Source organism: Pithys albifrons, chromosome 2 (assembly GCF_047495875.1).
Source record: "Pithys albifrons albifrons isolate INPA30051 chromosome 2, PitAlb_v1, whole genome shotgun sequence".
In the NCBI taxonomy this organism is placed as follows: Eukaryota; Metazoa; Chordata; class Aves; order Passeriformes; family Thamnophilidae; genus Pithys; species Pithys albifrons.
This window is the reverse complement of record NC_092459.1, coordinates 71,821,227-71,839,528: the sequence shown is the minus strand read 5'-3', so window position 1 is coordinate 71,839,528 and position 18,302 is coordinate 71,821,227. Positions and strand designations below refer to the sequence as shown.

Here is an 18,302-nt window from a genome sequence, read left to right as displayed (position 1 = left end):
TCATACATTTATTTATATTCACTTATTTATATTAAGTTGTTACTTGCTTGTGGCAACACTGGCTGGTGCATTTGAAAGCTACTATTTTACAACTCGTAAAACTCACTACTGTGATCACTGACATCAAGCAGTGGCAAATTATTTCTGATTTATGGCCAGTTCTGCACATGCAAAATCTGCATACCTTTACATTTGTGTTTGTAACATTTTTCATTCTTTCTCCAAGTGGATGGCAGGTCTCCTCCCAGCAATATGCTGCCAGCTGCCTAACTAGAAAGCTGGAGTTTTTAGAAGCAGCCACAATGTAGAGCATAGACTTGTTTTTGTCTTTTTATTTTTTTTAAATCCCTTCTTTTCACTCAGGTGCTGGCAGCATGGACAGTTATCTGCCCCAAACATCCTGCCCTGCAGCGTGGAAGCATTTAGCAGCAGTGTGACCTCCAAACTCAGCTTTACAGTACTTGCTCCTGTTTTTTTGGATAAACTCATAACTTCTCCCAGACGCAATAGCACAATGTGAAGGCTTACTCTTAGTGAATTAGTAACTTGAAAGTTTTGAGTGTATACTGGGAGTAACTTAGTAATAGTATCCACAGTTCAGTGTAATAATCTAACTGACATGAGTTACCCTCATTTAAGCACAGCTCTTTTACTGTCTACCATTAAGAATAATCCAGGGTGCTTGAATAACATGTAATTTATCTTGGCCTCTGTAAAAAACTCCCCAGGAGAGATTTCTGTTGCCTTGTGTGTTGCCCATTCAACTTTCACCACAGCAGAATTATTGTGACAGTGGAAATCTTCAAATCAATTAGGTTTGGACCTTTTTTCCCCTTATTTGTACACCATGTTATATAGAAAGAGGCCTCTGTTAAATGCAAGATAGCTTAGCTACCTGTTAAAGTTAAATATGATCAACATTCTGAAAATGCAACTTTAAGCAGTGTTAAGCATTCTTCTCTCTCTCAGTGCCTTTCACCTGCCCCCATAAAAGGCTAGGCTGGAATCGAAAGCAAATGCGGGAGGTCATAAATTACATGAAGTTAAAAAAGGTCAGTCATCCTGTCCTAATAAAGGTTTCTCTGGATGTAAAAAAGCATCCTGCAGTTTTTCTTGTGGGCTCCTATTAGACATATGTTACATTTCTCTCTGTCCATTTCCAATCCAAACCTCTGATACTAATTCTTTATTTTAGAGTGCAGATTGACTGAGATGCCACATCCTCAGCATCCATGGGACTAACATGGTGAGATGTTGTCAGTCCTCTGGTATCTAAATACATTCACATTCAAGAAGAAAATGTAATGAGTGCAGGTATAATGGGAGTAAAAATTAGTCTCAAACCATCTGAAGTACAGTTAGTCAGAGGCTGTGTAGCAAAGAAAGTGATCCCAAAGTGATCTGCAAAGGAGATAAATATGGAGCAGCAGGACGCTTAGGACGCAAAGAGCTGTGACAAACAATTGAAGGAGGATAAAAGCTGGATGAAAGCAAAACCTGGAAGTTCACAACCTAGGAAGCACTACACTAGTCTATAAATATATACATAATATATAAATACATATCTTAATAATAAATAAATGCATGAAAATATATACATAAATATACTTCTGGGTTACATAGAGATAATGAAGAAGCTATCAGCACCGTGTAGAACTAAACCTGGAGAGGAAGCTCTACACATAGAAACATTTGCCTCTGCAAGGGGCTGCCACAAGGTCAGTGCAATCCTTTTCAATGGTTCTGCTTAATACCTGGCAATAAAGTATATGTGGCTTTTTCTCAGTGGAACTAGGGTCAATTTACCAATTGGCAAGTGCAGCAAAAACAGTAACTCCCTAAAACAAAACAAGTAGGGATTATTAACTCACTATAATTTACTCTCCAAAGAGGATAGTATTTAAAAACAACTGGAGAATGGATTTCAAACTTCCTCTCTGTGCTGTTTTAAAGGTAAACCAGCAGGAGAAACAAATCCAATGCAAAAGAGATTATAAGTCAGAGATACATTTTAATAACAATATTACAATAAATGCAATGGCACAAAGAGAAATTGGTTTTAACCTAAAAAACCCAAGAAGTATGACCCAGCACCCTGGGGCACAAACACAAAAGAGTTTGCTAGCCCCTGTGCTGAACCCCACATGGTTCCCCCAAGTCCAAAGTAAAAGGAAGTGAAAAACCTGTTGGTACAACTGACGGTTGTAGTCTGGTGAAGAGTGACAGTCACAGTCTGATTGAAAGTGGTGGTCTCCCCCTTTTGGGGTTCTGGTCCTCCTCTGGATCCCATGAGTGGCTTTCCAAGTCCCAAAATCCCCAAGATTATATCCCCTCAGGTCCAGGTGGGACTGCCCAGTACCTCCCTCAGGGTGGGGAGTAACACAATGAGTAATCTCACTCTGTGAGTCATGTGGGATTTGGAATCATTGATGGCCCATTAGCAGACATGACACCTCAGGCTGGGTGTGAAGGTGCTAACAACTTCCTGGAAAGGGAGTTATCACAGCTCTTATCCCACAGATATCTTTCAGACCCAGCTTACACCCTGAGGGGTTGGTTGTGCCCTGGGCAGCTGCTGCAAATAGTCCACTGTTAACAGTTCATGGGAAATGAATAGAGGGTGTAGAATACATAGCTTTGGTCACACCCACACAGGGATAAACTGGTCCCACCAGCTGAACTAGGACACTCTCCTGCTGTTCGTTGCTATAAATTAATCCCTAAACAGAAGAGGAATTCACCAAATAGCTCCCAGCAGGTAGACCTGAATTGGACCTCTGATGCTTTGTCCCTTTTGTTACATGTTACTGCATCTTAGAAGAAAAGTTTGTAGGTAGAGTGAAAAAGGGCAGGAGGTTAATTCTCTAGAGACACTGCTATCTGCTAAGAAAAAAAAATGTTTCTGCTAACTGGATAATACTCCCCCATCTGATCGAGAATTGGGGTCACCCTTTGTAGGGTTAATGACAGTCAGAAGAGCTCAGGCACAGCAGGCATCAGAAGGCGTGGTCAGAAGGCTAGAGTTTATTTTTAGTTACAGATACACTTTTTATATACTCTTATATCCAATATGTCATGACACTATTGCTTGGTCAGTTCACCTAACATACATGGAAAGATCCTACTGGTTGCAAGGTACTCCACATTCTACAGGTGGCTCTTGCTCTTTAAGTTTGTATTCATCAGTCACCTCAGACATTAGGAGATACACATACACACACTGTCACCCACACAATTGAGAAAGCTCAAGTAACTGGTAAAATGTGTCCTGATATAAATGGGTACAGATTCTCTGTTACACAAAGTCAACTCAAGCTCACAACGAAAAATTATCTGACTGGTGGAAAAAGTAAAATGTAGGACTACATTAGGCTCTGCAATATGATTCTGTTCATTCCAGCTGTAAAGAAACTTTTATTGCATCTACAGAGTAATAACATCAGTTCAAGATCTGGCATAACTGTGCATCCTTTTGATGTCAAATGTCAAAACCCTGGGATTACGCTTTCAGGCACTTCATACATGTTTTAGCCACTAGAGGGAAATCTTGCACCGGTCTGAGTGTAGACTAACATCGAAGCACCCAGATGATTTTAAAAAATGTAACAATGACAATAATTTTATGCCTAAAGGGAGTGTATGCTCTCTGAAGCAATCTTCAGGGATTCTTAGGACTGTAACAGTGTCACGCAACTTGTTATGATATTAAAGGTGAAATTTCAAAATTTTATAGTCAATGAAATGTGGTAATTTTGTATATCCTATTGTCTACTAAACTTAGACTCTTGAAAAGCCCAAACGGTTTCCAAATACACCCAACACTCCACATTTGTGTCAAGAAGTCAGTAACAAAGATTTGCAGAAAGTTTTTAAATTGGAGCACTTTGCTGAACTAGGTGATAGCATGTAATTCAATCAGTCTGTTTATAAAATGACATCCACATTTTCATCTGGAACTACCAGCCCACCTTGAGTGAAGTTCCTAAGAATAGCACTTTTCTGGTAGAGATACACTGCCTATAACAGAAAATAACAGCATAATGTGGACACAACTCAAACCAACAAAATTGGCTTTCTGTCACTTGTTACCGAACCCTACTTCCTTTGCAAGGCAGGTTTCCATAAGCAGTATTATTTTGACCGCTGAAGCTTGGACTCCAATTAAGTAAAGATATTATTTACCCTAACTCTAATTCTTATTTACCCTAACCTGAATATCATTCCAACTTGCTTTTTTCCATAATTCTTCCACATAAGGTTCCCCACCCAAAGAATATGCATCCGATAGTGAGAGTCCATGTCTGGGAACATAAACCTCTCTGCAGAACCCTGTATTTATGAGTGCTTCTCAGTTGATGTCAGATCCTGTAACAACTGATATTTCCTTCTTGCATTTTTCCCACTAACTTTTCTGATGCCTAGTTCTATGGGTTATTAAATGATGTTATGGGATGTTTTTATAAGACTAAACTAAGCAAATAAACACACATTTTTAGGTCTTAAATCTATAGAGATTTAACAGCCCTAAAATTCATATAGGATAATCTGAGCATAAATATTTTAAATGCCATTCAAGTTCAAATGAACAAGCATTTTAGATAGCATTTCACATAAAAATCAAATGGATGGAATTAGCTATTATTCAGGTTTTATGTCTCATGTTTTGCAACTTAAATAACAATTCTGTGCAAGTTAACATGTTTCTGCAGAGTTGTATCATTACTACAAAACAACAATTTGTACCTTTACAGAAATAAATACAAAGAACATAAAAAGCAAAAAGTAATTCAATCCTATGGTCCAATTTATAAAGCCATCTTAAAGCCAAGATTTCCATGGCTTTCTTCAGTAACATATTTTAAAGTCAAGTTACAAATCAGCAGATACTTATAGAAAACTTGAGAAGGAAAACTTGAAAAATTTTGAGAGCACAGCAGCAGTGTGAAATAATCTGTAATGAATCCCTCTTTATGCAGCCTAAGACAAGAACAAGAGAGGGTAATGAAAACAAAGTAGAAAATGTCTCCTGCATTGGTAATTCTTTTAAAAAGCCCTGCTTTTTATGAAAATCACAGAGTACACACATGAAACATTGTGTTTATGCCAAATTAACTACAATGTGAAAGGTACACCAGGTTCTTCTATCTCTGTTTGGACAATTTGCATCCCTGCAGATATTGTCCTTTATTACTATCAGTTGTTTTTGAAGGGTAAAACCAGTATATATATTCAGTGGTTTGAACATTACATAAGCTGAAAAAAGTCTCTGAAAACAGTACTATTTATCCCACTGTGGTTATGAGCTGAATCTCTTTTGAATCTGAATCAGAAAAATAAATACAAAGGTATTTGCATTTCTCTATTATGATTTTATTAGCTAAGTGATTAAAATGCACTATAATTCATCTGAGATACATTAATAAGACTCTTTTAACTTTCACAAATGGATATCTCTTAGAAGTCAAGCCATCTACCATAAATATATATCATTAATGAACTCTACTCAAAAGTAGATTTTCTGTATCTTAGTATTCTTTTCCTTTCTGTACTTCTGTTATTGAATACAGAACATAGAAATGTTTTTTATAAAACATCCTTGAAACTGGCAAAAAAATAATAAGAAATTGCATGGAATAGAAGCAAAGCTTGCTTTGGTATCTACAAGAAATTCATAGATTTGAATCTGAATAGGAAAAAATGAGGAAAAAAAATCAAGGATAGCAAGCAGAGTTCCTGATGCAACTACTTCAATGACTCCATATTTCTGTAAATTTTTACAGCAATGGAACCATAAATCACAATAAAACCATAGCTGGGTGATCCAAATCAGGGTAAGAAAAAAACCAAACAGACAAAAAAAATCACCAATTTTTGAGGAATTGGATTTCTTTTTTACCTTACAATTCCTAGCCACTTGATAGGACCAAGAACAAATTCTTCACAAATAATATTACCATGTTTTGTACTGAAGTATCATGGCTGCCTGTGGATGGCATGGATCAAGATCATATATTTTCTATTTTGAAGAAAAGTTTTTACTTCAGTGTTCAGCAACTGTTACTTGTGGAAGAACCTGAGCTTTCTCTACTTCCCCTATTCTCAATGAATTACATATATTATTAATTCCAGTTACTATAGATTAAATACATATTACTACATTAATTTGTAGTAACTAAAATAAATGTCTAGTAATGACAAAGCTATGCTAAAATGAAATAAGACCTTCAAAAAGTTTTGATAGAAGAATATTAATTTGACTGGTTTAGCTCAGTCTAATATACATAGACCAAATTGATAATACAGTGATTCAATTTATTTTTCTAACAAAAAGGCAACAAAAATAAATTAAATATTTAGGTTTCATTAGAAATATAAATGGTGCATCAGAATGTACAACTAGGTTACATGATATCATCAATCCAAAGAAAATTGACTATGGCTATCAGCTAGAAAATTGTAAAGGCAATGGGGTTTTCAGTTAGTGGAGAAAGGGATTCTGACTTGATGGATAAGAATCTTAACTATCAAAATAATTTTTTAACCACTAGGGGTTTTTTCTTGAGTAAATAGAACCCAGACGCTTTTCAACTCAGGTTATATAATAGACTTTATTCAACCAAAAATGAAGAATCTTGTTTGAGGAACTCATCATAAAAGGAACTGAACTGTGCTCAAAGGGGCCTAGAGAACAACACTTTGCTTAGTGATCACATCATTACCACCAGGTCTTGTGTCATTCATCAACAACAGAGAAGATGTCATTTAATTCCCTCTTCAGCCTGAGGGATCTACAACTGAAACAAGATCTATTGGTGTAGGACAATTTAAGGGTGAAATTCTTTTCTTGTTTCTTTTTTCTTTTTTTCTTTTTTCTGTACTTTGCATAGACTCTTTCAAAGACAGTATGAGCTCTCAATTCAAAAGTGATGGTAGGGGATTGGTACCTCCTACCACAGGAGGTGGTTGGAGGGAATACCCTGACTACTTGGCAGCAACATAAAAAGGCAGATTGTGAACCACTTTCAGTGGTTTTGTGAAATCATTTCCTTGGCATTTATTATAGTATCTGAAAAATAACCGGAAATGTCAAAACATTTTAGATACTTCATGAGACAAACTGTTTTGACATTTTGTAACTCTTATCATTTTTACTTAATCTAAAACTATACTTCCAATTGTGTCCAATTTTTTTAAAACTTCAAGTACTATCTTTTCTACTTCTGTAGCAAGAAAATTTCCCCAAAATTTCCACAATTGTAAATAACAAGATTGCCCTACAAAGATCCAAAGCAGAGTTACATGTTATGTACCTGATCATTATGAATAACCTTCCTTAACAAAAATGTTCCTCTTTGATTGTTTTTTCCAGTTTCTCTTCAGTTTCCACTCATCATCTTCAACTGTTATCTACCCTTGCACAGAATTTTCATTTTCTTTCCTTTACTTTTCCTTGCTAGTAGCAAGGCCCAAATGACTTTGATCTTGTCTGTCCACTGTGACTCTCTTGTAGGTTCACCAGCTTATAGTGATCAGTCTTCTGAAGAAATTTTATATACAACTAGAAAAGATAGAAAAAGACATTTATATACCATGAGAAGAGTTTCCATTCTTTATGGAGACATGAATAATAATTTAAGTCAATTTTCAAACTTTCATATGGCAAGTTTCACAGAATATTCTGAGTTGAAAGGAACCCACAAGCACCATCGAGTACAACTCTTAAGTGAAGATTATATACGTCAGAAAGCGGATTTAGCTTTAGACTGGCTGCACTGAGATATTATGCCTTTATTTAACAGCATGCACTGATATCTACCTCCTCCTGAACTGCTAGAATGGGAAGTGTCAGACATGGCCACCATGGTCCCACCAAAAGCAGAATGAAATGCACTAACAAACAGACCTAGTATGAGCAAGCAATACCACAACACAACTCCAGTACCCAACTGGAGGAAGATATGAATTGACTTCTTGAAGCTTATCAGTCACATCTTCTGTGTGTAAGACATGATGTACCACTGCATGCACCCTTCTCTCTCTAACTATGATGGTAAATGAGAACCTGTGTGAAACTATGTCTTTTCTTTCCAAAAATCCTAGATGGAATACATTCAACAAAAAAGAAAATCTTACTGTATGTTTGTTATGCACAGCTACCACAACATGAAAATAGTAATAAAATCCAGAATGCATTGCAAGCTTTGAAATGTTACTCCATAAGCAGTAAAATAATGCAAAGTTGTCAAGCTGCCAGGCTCCTCTAAATCTGTGCTCTTTTTGTGCCCTGAACTATCAACATCAGCCCCAGTTCATGTGTTGGTTCTGCTGACATGGGCACCAAACTAATGACAATATCTGAGGGCCGATCAGCCACATCAGCTGGCTAGTATGCCACTAAGGCCACCTGCTGCTGGACATTGAGCAGCAGGATTCTTCTTCTCCACTGCAGAGAAAGGTTCTGGTAGCAGGGGGTTATAGCAGTGGCCTCTCTAGGAAACTGCTAGAAGCTTCCCTCCTGTCTGACAGAGCCAATGCCAGCCAGCTCCTCCAAGATGGATCCACTGTTGTTCAAGGCTGGGACAATCAGTGATGGTAGTAACACCTCTGTGAAAACATGGTTAAGAAGAATAACAGAGTTAAGAAGGAAAAAAAAGTTATTGCAGACAGAGAAAACAGACGTGAGAATATGTGAGCGAACCAACGCTGCAGACACCAAGGTCAGCAAAATAGGAGAGGGAGAAGATGCTACAGGCACAGATGAGATTTCCTTGCAGCTCATGATGAAGACCATGGTAAGGGAGGCTGTCCCCCTGCAGTTCACAGAGGTTCGCAGTGGAGCATATATCCATCTCTAATCCCTGGAGAAGTCCCAGACCAGAGCAGACAGATGTCTGAAAGGAGTCTATAACCCCATGTGAAGCTCACAGTGGAGTAGACTCGTGGCAGGACCTGTGGGCCTGGAGAGAGAGGAGCCCACAATGGAGCAGGATTCCTGGTAGGATTTGTGGCCCTGTGGGGGACCCACACTGGAGCAGCCTTTTCCTGAACTGTAACTCACAGAAAGGGACCCACTCTGGAGCAGGTTATGAAGAACAGCAGCCTGTGGGAAGAACTCATGTTGAAGAAGTTCATGGAGGACTGGAGCAGGGATAGAAGTCCTCTTCCTGAGGAGAAAGTAGTGGCAGAAACAACATAAGATGGTCTGACTGTAACCCCCATTCCCTGCTCTGCTCGGGGGCAAAAGCTAGAGAATCGGGAACAAAGTTAAGCCCAGGCAGAAGGAAGGGGTGTGGGTAAGGTGTTTCTAAGATTTCTTTTACTCTTCATTATCCTACTTTGATTTTGATGGGTAATAAATTCAACTGATTTCCCCAAGTCCCCTGATAGTAGTCAGTGAGTGACCTCTCTCTGCCCTTATCTCAATTCATAAGCCTTTCATTATATTTTCTCTCTCCTTTCCAGTTGAGGAGGAGAGTGATAGAGCAGTGGGTATTTGGCAGTCAGCCATGTCAAACCACCACAAGGGTCCACCCTGTCCTTCAACCCCATCTTTTCCAGAGACATAGTGGTTAGTCATGGCAATCAAGATTTCAGCTGCACCTCAATCAGGACTTTTGTCAAGGCCTTGACATCAACATAATTTGTACCCCAAGCACTACTTTAATCCCACATGTACACCATACTCCTCTTCCCTCAGCAGCACTTCTCTCCCCCAAACACTGGAAAGTAACTGGGTACATTTTCTACATTTCAGTGTCATTTCCAATGAGCATTTTCCCCCTTACAATCCAGCAGCTAGGTGGCTGCATGTGTTCCTGGTTGAGGAAGATCTTCCACCTTCACCACTTCCAACTCGCCTCAGTCCATCACAGTTACCAGGAGATGGCAACCTGTGAGGCAGCCACGCTGACCCCCTTTCTGGAGAAGGTCCTGGTCTGTGGGACCCAACTTTGCTCACTTCCCCTGCCTCCATCCCCCCGCCAGGGAGGACACCCTTTCAGCCAGGTACTGCTTGACAAAGGCTATGGTATGCTTGCCCTGCCCTCTTCCATGGTCCGTCAGCAAGTCTTCTCTGATGGGAGAGGAACAATGACAGGGTCAGTGACTGCCTCTTGGCTGCTGCCTTGCCCCTAACCCCACCGTGGCAGTGTTTGGGTTGTTCAGTGGCTGAAGGCAAACTCAGCCACGGCAGCAGGACAGCAGGAGGTGGGGGATATGCTTTTGAGCCTTGTGAGTTTCTGTCCATGAACTGCAACAGCCACTTCAGCTGTGGACTTCCTGCCCTAGGGAATGATACATCAGCCTCACAGACCCTGCACCATTCAGATATGAGAGATTTTGCAGTGAGTAAGAGCATGTTTCGTGGCATGTAGCAATAAACTCTTAGATCTGAGGCAATTTGCCCCCTTTTCACTTGCATATTTTATTTGCTGAATTCTCTTCCAGAAAATCATAATTTCTATGTACAGCAAAGCATGCATATGTATATACATAATTTTCTTTAATTCTTGCCTAAATTGCTATTCAGTCATGATAAATGTATGGACTCTTCATCATATCTGGCACTGATATTTAAAATCTCACACTGCATTGGCCAAAGCAGTGCCAGCTTTGTGTGCCACATCAATGTGTTTCCTCAAGGGATCTTCAGTTCCAGCACTGTTCATCTCAGCCCTTTGCATTGCCACTGGACAGGGTGGTTAGTGATACAAGCTCCACGATCTCTTCAGCCATGAACTTTAAAAAAAAACTCAACCATGGTAAACAGCAGGCTGTAAATTGGACTAATTTTCACAGTGATACAAGTTTAATGTCCCACACTACAGCAAATTCAGACACCATCATGGCATATTCTCCTATTGCAAAAGAACAGCAGAAGACTGGTAGGTACCTCAGCACAATGCAAACAGTAGGGCTCCTCTTCTCTCCTCCATCCTGCCCCTGTGTCCTTCTACCCTTTCTACCTCACCATGCCACCATGACTCCCACAGTGGGGTGAAGTTCACTCAATGAGCAGAAGATCCACTAAGGATTTGCTGAGAAGTCATGACTGGGTAAAAATAATTGCATTCATTATAAATATTCCTATATTTGCAGTGAGTCAAATGCTAACTCAGTAAAAATTCTGGCTGAATTAAGTCAGATTCTGGTCCTTTTTTTTTAGCTATAGTACCTAATATATGCATATTCAAACTAGTAAATGTACTCCTAATGAAACTTTGCTAGCATTAGCTAAATACAAAGAAATGCATCATATCTTGTCACCAATCGAGTTCCAACAAAAAGTGTTGGAATAATTGCAGTTCCAGACAGTTTCCTGCCTTTTCATAAGTGGATTGTGAATTTCAGCTAGAAAGAGACAACTTTTCACAAAAAGATATTCACCAGATTATCAGCTTTGTTGAATCCTAGTACCTGAATCCTGTGCCAAACTAAGAGAAGAAACTCTTAAGCAAAGCTCTATTCTCTGTTCAGAAGATATTATTAGATGTCAGAAAACCTTTCTGAGGGTATTTCAGTATTCTCTTTAATAATAATTATCCTTTTTTTTTCTAATAATATTCTCTTTAATAGGTGAGTCACTGTTGGCTTTGACCAGCCTCAGCCTTGATGTAAACAAGTCCTGATGAGCAGGTGGAGTATAGAACTGGGCAAAGATTTACAAGACCAAATACTTAAGCCCAATCTGTCAGCAGCCTTGAGCCTTTTTCTTTATTTCTCTGTTTGTTTTCCTTGTCCTGCTTTGCCCAAAGTGCCATCTCTTTGGGTTGGTATTGTCACAACATGACCTTCTGCAATGCAAGCACAGTGGAGACCTACACTTAAATAGGATTTACTGGTAGAAGTAATTATTAGAAACAACATAAATGTAAGAATGAGCCGGACATATTACACATTTACTTATTACTTTGGGGACACATCAGTGTTGTAGGAGAGATGAGATACAATTTTCTGTTTCAAAATGAGGAGACTTACTCTGTAAACTTCACTTTCCCTGTAATTCTAAGAGAACGTACTTCAGAAGAGCATTAAGAGAAGTGAGTAAGATTTTGGTTTTACACAGGACAGTGTTATTCTTTTATCTTCATTTGTTTCCTGAAAGGAGTTATAGAGCAGGGAAGCTTCCTTAGAGGCACAGAGAAGGTCAGATGACTTGCTGTCAGGTGCACAGTGACACTGGTTTGGATTGCTTGGTGAGAAGAGTCCTTCAGTAATAATGTTGTTCAAACTCTATTACATAGTGAAAGAAGATCCATTGTCAGTCAGAATTTCACTAGTCTGTCTTGAATGATAAGTATCAGAGATCATCTTTGAACTACGCTTATTGTATTTCTTGTATCTCTTGCACCATAGGTCCTTCATTAGCCTCACAAAATAACTTCTGAACTTCACTCCAATAAATGCATAGAGTACAGGGTTCACACAACAGTGTAAAAATGCTATGGCCTCAGTGGTGTATTTGGCATAAGTCAAAATCTTGTCAGTGTGACAAGATTTGTCTATCTTGCCCATGTTTACAGCTGCCACAAGAAGAATAATGTTATAAGGTACCTGGCAGACTAGAAAAACAGCTACAATTAATACAATCACACGGATTGCTTTGTTTCTTTTGGAATTCTGAGCTTGTTGTAAGGACTTGACAATGAATGTATAGCAAAAAATCATGAATAGGAAAGGTATAAAAAATCCAAATCCAACTTGTAACCATAACAGCAGTGATTTCATCATCTTGCTTTCAGACTTCTTGTCAAATCTGTGTTCACAAATCTCTTTGGTTTCATTGATGGAGGAGTTGTAACTTTCACTGTATATAAAAGAGGAACTAGATATTAAAATTGACGATACCCACACAGCCAAACAAATGAGTTTACTATGTGCAAGTGTTCTTGCCCTGAGTTTAAATGACTTTGTTGCCTGTACAATAGCAATGTACCGGTCCACGCTGATAAAGGCCAAAAGCAGCATGCCACAGCTGAAGTTGATTGCATAGATACCTTTAGTCATTTTGCAAAGGAAATCACCAAAAATCCATTCATTAGCAGCATAATTCACTGCCCACAGTGGAAGAGTGAGGACAAACAGTATGTCTGCTATGGCCATGTTGAAGAGGTACACATCCGTCATGGACTTGGCTCTTTCGTATAAAGCAAAGGTCATCACCACAAAGATGTTACCAATGAGGCCAATGACACAAATCAAGGAATACGTAACTGGCAGAAATACTTTTGTGAAGTTCCTGACTTCCAACTTAGAACAAGGTTGCATGATTAGAGAAGCATAGTCTGAATAATAGGGATAATCTGTGGTATGAGGGTCTGTCTGTAAAAGAGGAGATTAACAGTTAATCTTTAATTCATATATAGTAGAAACATGATAGATCACTGACCACACCCCCCAATTACACATGAATTTAACACTGCAGAAAAAAATTGTAAGAACTATCTAGGACATTTCATAAACTCATTATTAAACTTTGAACATGGAAATAATCTTTTTGAATGGCCGAAAGGTCTCCATATTTAAATACAGTATGCTAAACAGACTAGTCTACTGTCACAGAAGGCTCTACAGTGTATGTCTAGGGGTCTAGTATTTCTTTACCATCAAGGAAGGGGAACAGACCTTTCTAGCATGCTATACTAATGTAGCTTGACTAAATAAAGCCCAAAAATGAGTACTTCTCTCTCTACTCAGCTAGGCAGGCAATCCAGGATAGCTAGTCTGAGACAGAGTTATCTGCACCACAAACACCAATCCTGTAGTTACGTAAAAAGAGTACAAAGCCAATAGAGTGGGTTTTGACAGTGAACTCTGAGGTCAGAAACATCTCTTCAGCTTATCACTCCTGAAATTAGGGTGTTCAGATCTGCAGCCTCAAAGATCTGGGACTTCCAGATTCATTGCTTTATCTATGTACTAATATAGTTTATCAATTAAGTGCTTACAAAATTCATTTTGGCAGTATGCTTCACAGAAAAATGTGTTGAGAAGAACTTCAAAATAGTTTTCCAAGGATTTCTGAAAAGAAAATGAAGTAGATTGGTTGGTAAAACAGCACAAGAAATGTGAACAAGTAGAAAACCATTTGAAAATAAAATATTTACTCGAAACAGAATCTCATCACTTTAACAACACACAGGAGTATCTCAACAAATCACACATCTCTGACGCAGTTGTAGAAAGTGGATGGTTTGCATCACTATCATTAACAGCAAAATCTTACATATTGAATGTTTATTCATAGGCTAATAAATGATATATGAGAATATGTGACTCACTTCACATTGACTTTGTACTGCAAGAAATTAGAATAAATTAAAGTTTACTTTCAGAAATTCTGCATGACAATGGCAATCTATGTATTGAGGGAGATAGAGAACAAATAAACTACCTAAGTATACGTCATTACGATAATATGAGACCTTTTTTTTCCACTCTGGCATTTTATCAGTGTGTCTCAGCACTTTTCATATCACATTATTTGCTCTTTTTTATTACATGAGTGAGGTAAATGAAGACTGTCAAGATAGTATCTTCTTATAGTGTAAAGTATGGTAATAATGTACAAACAGACTGAGCACTAGTGTTTTGTCTTTGCTTGGTGCACAGATTTAGGGTGCAGTGTTCAGTGTGCAGTGTGCAGTGTTCACTGCTATAGACTGCACTTTATGAAAATAATTTGTTTCCTTTGTTATCACTGTGAGACCTAACTATTTTGCAAATGTTAAATAATTAATTAATTAACTTGCACAACACTTTGTGATGAGGAGGTATTATTACCTTTATTTACAAGGAAAGAACCTGAGCATTGAATCATGAGAGTAAGTGTCCACTTGAAATGTTCAGTTGGAGACACCTATCCCACTCAACATCACTTTTAAGAGTGCTTAGAAGTACTTCAGTTGTCTAAAGGGTTAAATCCATTGACTGGTTGCAGTCAAGCTAAGACTTCTGCAAATCAGACCAGAGCCTAAAGTCACAGAAAAATAGAATGGGGAACAGGCCATTGGTGGCCACACACATGAAGGTGACCTTAAGTGACTTGTTCAGCCTCACACAGGAACATTTAACTCCTCAGCATTCCCTTGTATGAGTTCACTCCTTTCCAATAGCTGCCCTGTGAGAACTGCAACTATCAGCAATGCAGTAATGTCAGGGCATGAGGTTCCATATTTGCTAAGGCTGTAAATGACAGATTTGTCTATAGTTTGTCTGCTTTTTGCTAGTTGTACTGCTAATCAGGAAAAGTACATGGGTAAGCTTTAAGTCTAGACAATCAAAACCTTCTTGTTTTGGAATTACCTCATTTTGAAAGAGCGAGAGAGACAGATAATCTGTAAAAGTGGGGCAGATGAAGTCCAGATATAACAGGGAAGTTGCAGGAGGGAAACAACAGAAGAGTCACCAAAAGCACAATGAGAATGACTCATGTGACAATGCTGGCTCGTGGCACAAGACTGCAGATGGGTAAAGACCCATACTATACAATGTTGCTAAAGCATCACAGTTTCTCTGTATCTCCTGTCCTTTAAACAAATATTTAACCACTTCTCCAGCTTCCCCTGCTGGGTTTTTGAAACTGATTTTTAGAAGCTGCAGGAATATGAGAGCCTGAAAGTGCCTGAACACCTTGTGAAACAAAATTTAAACAGCTTCAGGTGTCTCTCAGATGCATAGAGATGTATAAGGCAAGCAGGTAAGTTGTGCAGTTCACCTGGGGCTGTGGTACTGTAACCCATCTTTACACAGCTCTAATCACAATCTGCTGCTTTTACTCTCTGATGTCATCCAGCCAGACACTCGTGGCCTTGCTTTGTGTTTCTGTTATCCTTTGCATTTAGCTGCAACTACAGTAACTCTTTAGTTAGACAGCACTAAAGGGATACCTGTCTAGCTTACTATTTTACCAACTGTTATTTTATTGTTGCAAGAAAAATACCATTCTAGGTATCTACCATTCATATCTTTTTAAGACCTACATGGTTAAAATATATAAAAGTCACTCTTCATTCCACTTAGACAAAGCCACTCCCACACATACAAATGTATAGAAGGAAGATTACTGGGTGTTATGGGTTCACCCAGGTGGGCCTAGATTTGGGCTCTGAAGTGTGGACTAGGCCGAAGCTGTCAGCTGACTTGGGCTGGGCTGAGCTTACAGCTGACCTCTTCTAGCCAGTAATTTTGTATTCCATACCACATTATGACATCATCTCCAGGGAAGTAGGAACCAGTGTGGGAGTGGTTAAGGCAGTCGCTTCTCAGCCCTCCTCTTGGGAGGATGCACGATGCTGTCCCAGGGGGGATGGAGAGGACCAGGCCCACCACTGGCTCACAGGGTACCTCAGGAAAGTAAAATGTGTTGTTCTGGGTCTCTCCTTTCTGCTTGGGTTTGTCTCCCTGGGGAATAAGCTTCTTCTTAAGTAATGTGTAGTTAGGACAGTAGAATTTGTGTGTTCGTTAAGAAGTTGAGGTGGGGAACTTGTTGTTGCAGACTTGTGTGAGTGTATATTTGTACTCTCTTCTAATTGTCTCTTTCTTTCTGTGAAAAATATATGTAGATTTAGTATAAATGCAGTTTGAAGTGTTTTTTTTTCTTTCCCCTCTCTTTTCCTCCCTTTCCCTGGTGTTAGGAGGGAGGCTTTTCTCTCTGTGCTTGGGGGGGGTTGGCAGTTGCTTATCTCAAACCAAGACACTGGGTGAAGGTTTTTAGAAGACTAGGGAGAATGGGTGTTTTCTAGAGCCTGCAAGGGGTGCTGAAGAAAGGATATCTCTTCAGTTAGCACCGAGAAAAAGCTCTTCAATTCTCAGAAGACCTCAGCAGAAAGCCTATAGGGAACAACAACTACTCATCGCAGGAGAGCCACTTACTAGCCCTTACTCTACAGGAATTCCCACAGGCACCACCAGCCACACATTTATTCAGAAAATTACATTGTTCAGCAAAAGATTAATTGGGATGGCTGTTATGAGAGGAGTAGCAAAGCACTCAAGCTGAAATCAGAATTGCAGAGATCAGATTCAGACTTGATTTAAATCTCTTGAGCGGACTTCCTTTTCTGAATTTGAAACAGCATTCACTGAAGTTATTAAGATGCAGTGGCTGCTTAGGAAGTTAAATCAGAGTTCCTATAAACACAATTTTCTTTTCAACTTAAATCTTTCTAACACTCAGGCATCTTTATAATTTGTAATCTGCATATTTGTGTCTTTATTTAGCATTAATGTAATTAATACAAAAAATAGATTTCCTTATATAAAAGGTAGTGTATGTGTTCTAACATCATTTATATAATATATTTGGGAAATTTCTATGCACTTGCTCTCAAAAACAGTTATGTTCTGAATATTAAATATGTAAGCCTTGCATTTTTTATCTTTCTATATTTCCACTTTATACACATTATCACATTTCCTTTCATTATGAAAGCAGTATATGAGTACTCAAAAGTAAGACTAAACCACAGTCTTAAGAATCAATATATCATTTGAATTATACAGGCAAAAGACAATGAATAAAGACAGACCCAAAGAAAAAGACAGAATTCTATGAGGAAAAAAATTCAGTCAATAAGCACTTTTAAGATTACTCCACCTTTGTAAGTACAATCCTACTTACATGTCCGGTTAAACACCTTCATCACACATAAGTGCATTGTATATTACCTATTTCATTTTATTACTTGCCAAATTTGGAAACTGCCTGAAGGTGAGATGAAAGAGGATGTATGATTCTGCTACATTCTCTTGTGGCTGCCTCTAGCACATTTACCATCAGCCCATCAGTCTCAACACTGTAATTTGAAAAACAAGAAATAACAGCATTACTTAAAGGTACAGAGGTAAATTTAAATAATCATCACTTCCTTCTGACAAGTAATAACAATAACCTGCTTTTTATGTAATGGAACATGTTTCTGTGCTGAAAACATGCAAGCTGTAGGCAAATATTTTAATAATTTACTAATTAGGCTACCTATATAATGATATTTTTTTTAAAAAATCAAGCTAGGTTTAGAATCACAAAAAGTAGAGTGTTCATTTCCACCCTGCTCAGAACACACCCTGAATGATGACCTCTTTTTGCAAAGGATGGACTTCATGTATAGATGAGTAGTTTCAACATTAATCATTTAAATCAACAAGATCACTTGGAGTAAAACTGTGAAACTGAGACAAGTAGTAATTACAAAATTGATTAACAGATCCTTTAGAAGAGAAAAGAATAGGCTAGTATATGACATCATGCACATAATCCAAAGTTTTGGCCTCAACTACTAACACAAAATGTGTAAATACCC

The 18,302-nt window shown here is 38.4% G+C and overlaps 1 protein-coding gene across 1 annotated transcript; it reads right to left on the bottom strand.

Annotated features, from left to right (window-relative positions):
• Positions 1–11,922: 11,922 nt before the first annotated feature.
• On the bottom strand, positions 11,923–17,707 carry CCR6 (C-C motif chemokine receptor 6). Its single transcript, XM_071547963.1, has 3 exons — positions 17,668–17,707; positions 13,947–14,019; positions 11,923–13,320 (listed from the first exon to the last, which is right to left on the bottom strand). The coding sequence occupies exons 2-3, from the start codon at positions 13,953–13,955 to the stop codon at positions 12,235–12,237; spliced, it is 1,095 nt and encodes a 364-aa protein (XP_071404064.1). The 5' UTR covers positions 13,956–14,019; positions 17,668–17,707; the 3' UTR covers positions 11,923–12,234.
• Between the last annotated feature and the right edge of the window lie 595 nt (positions 17,708–18,302).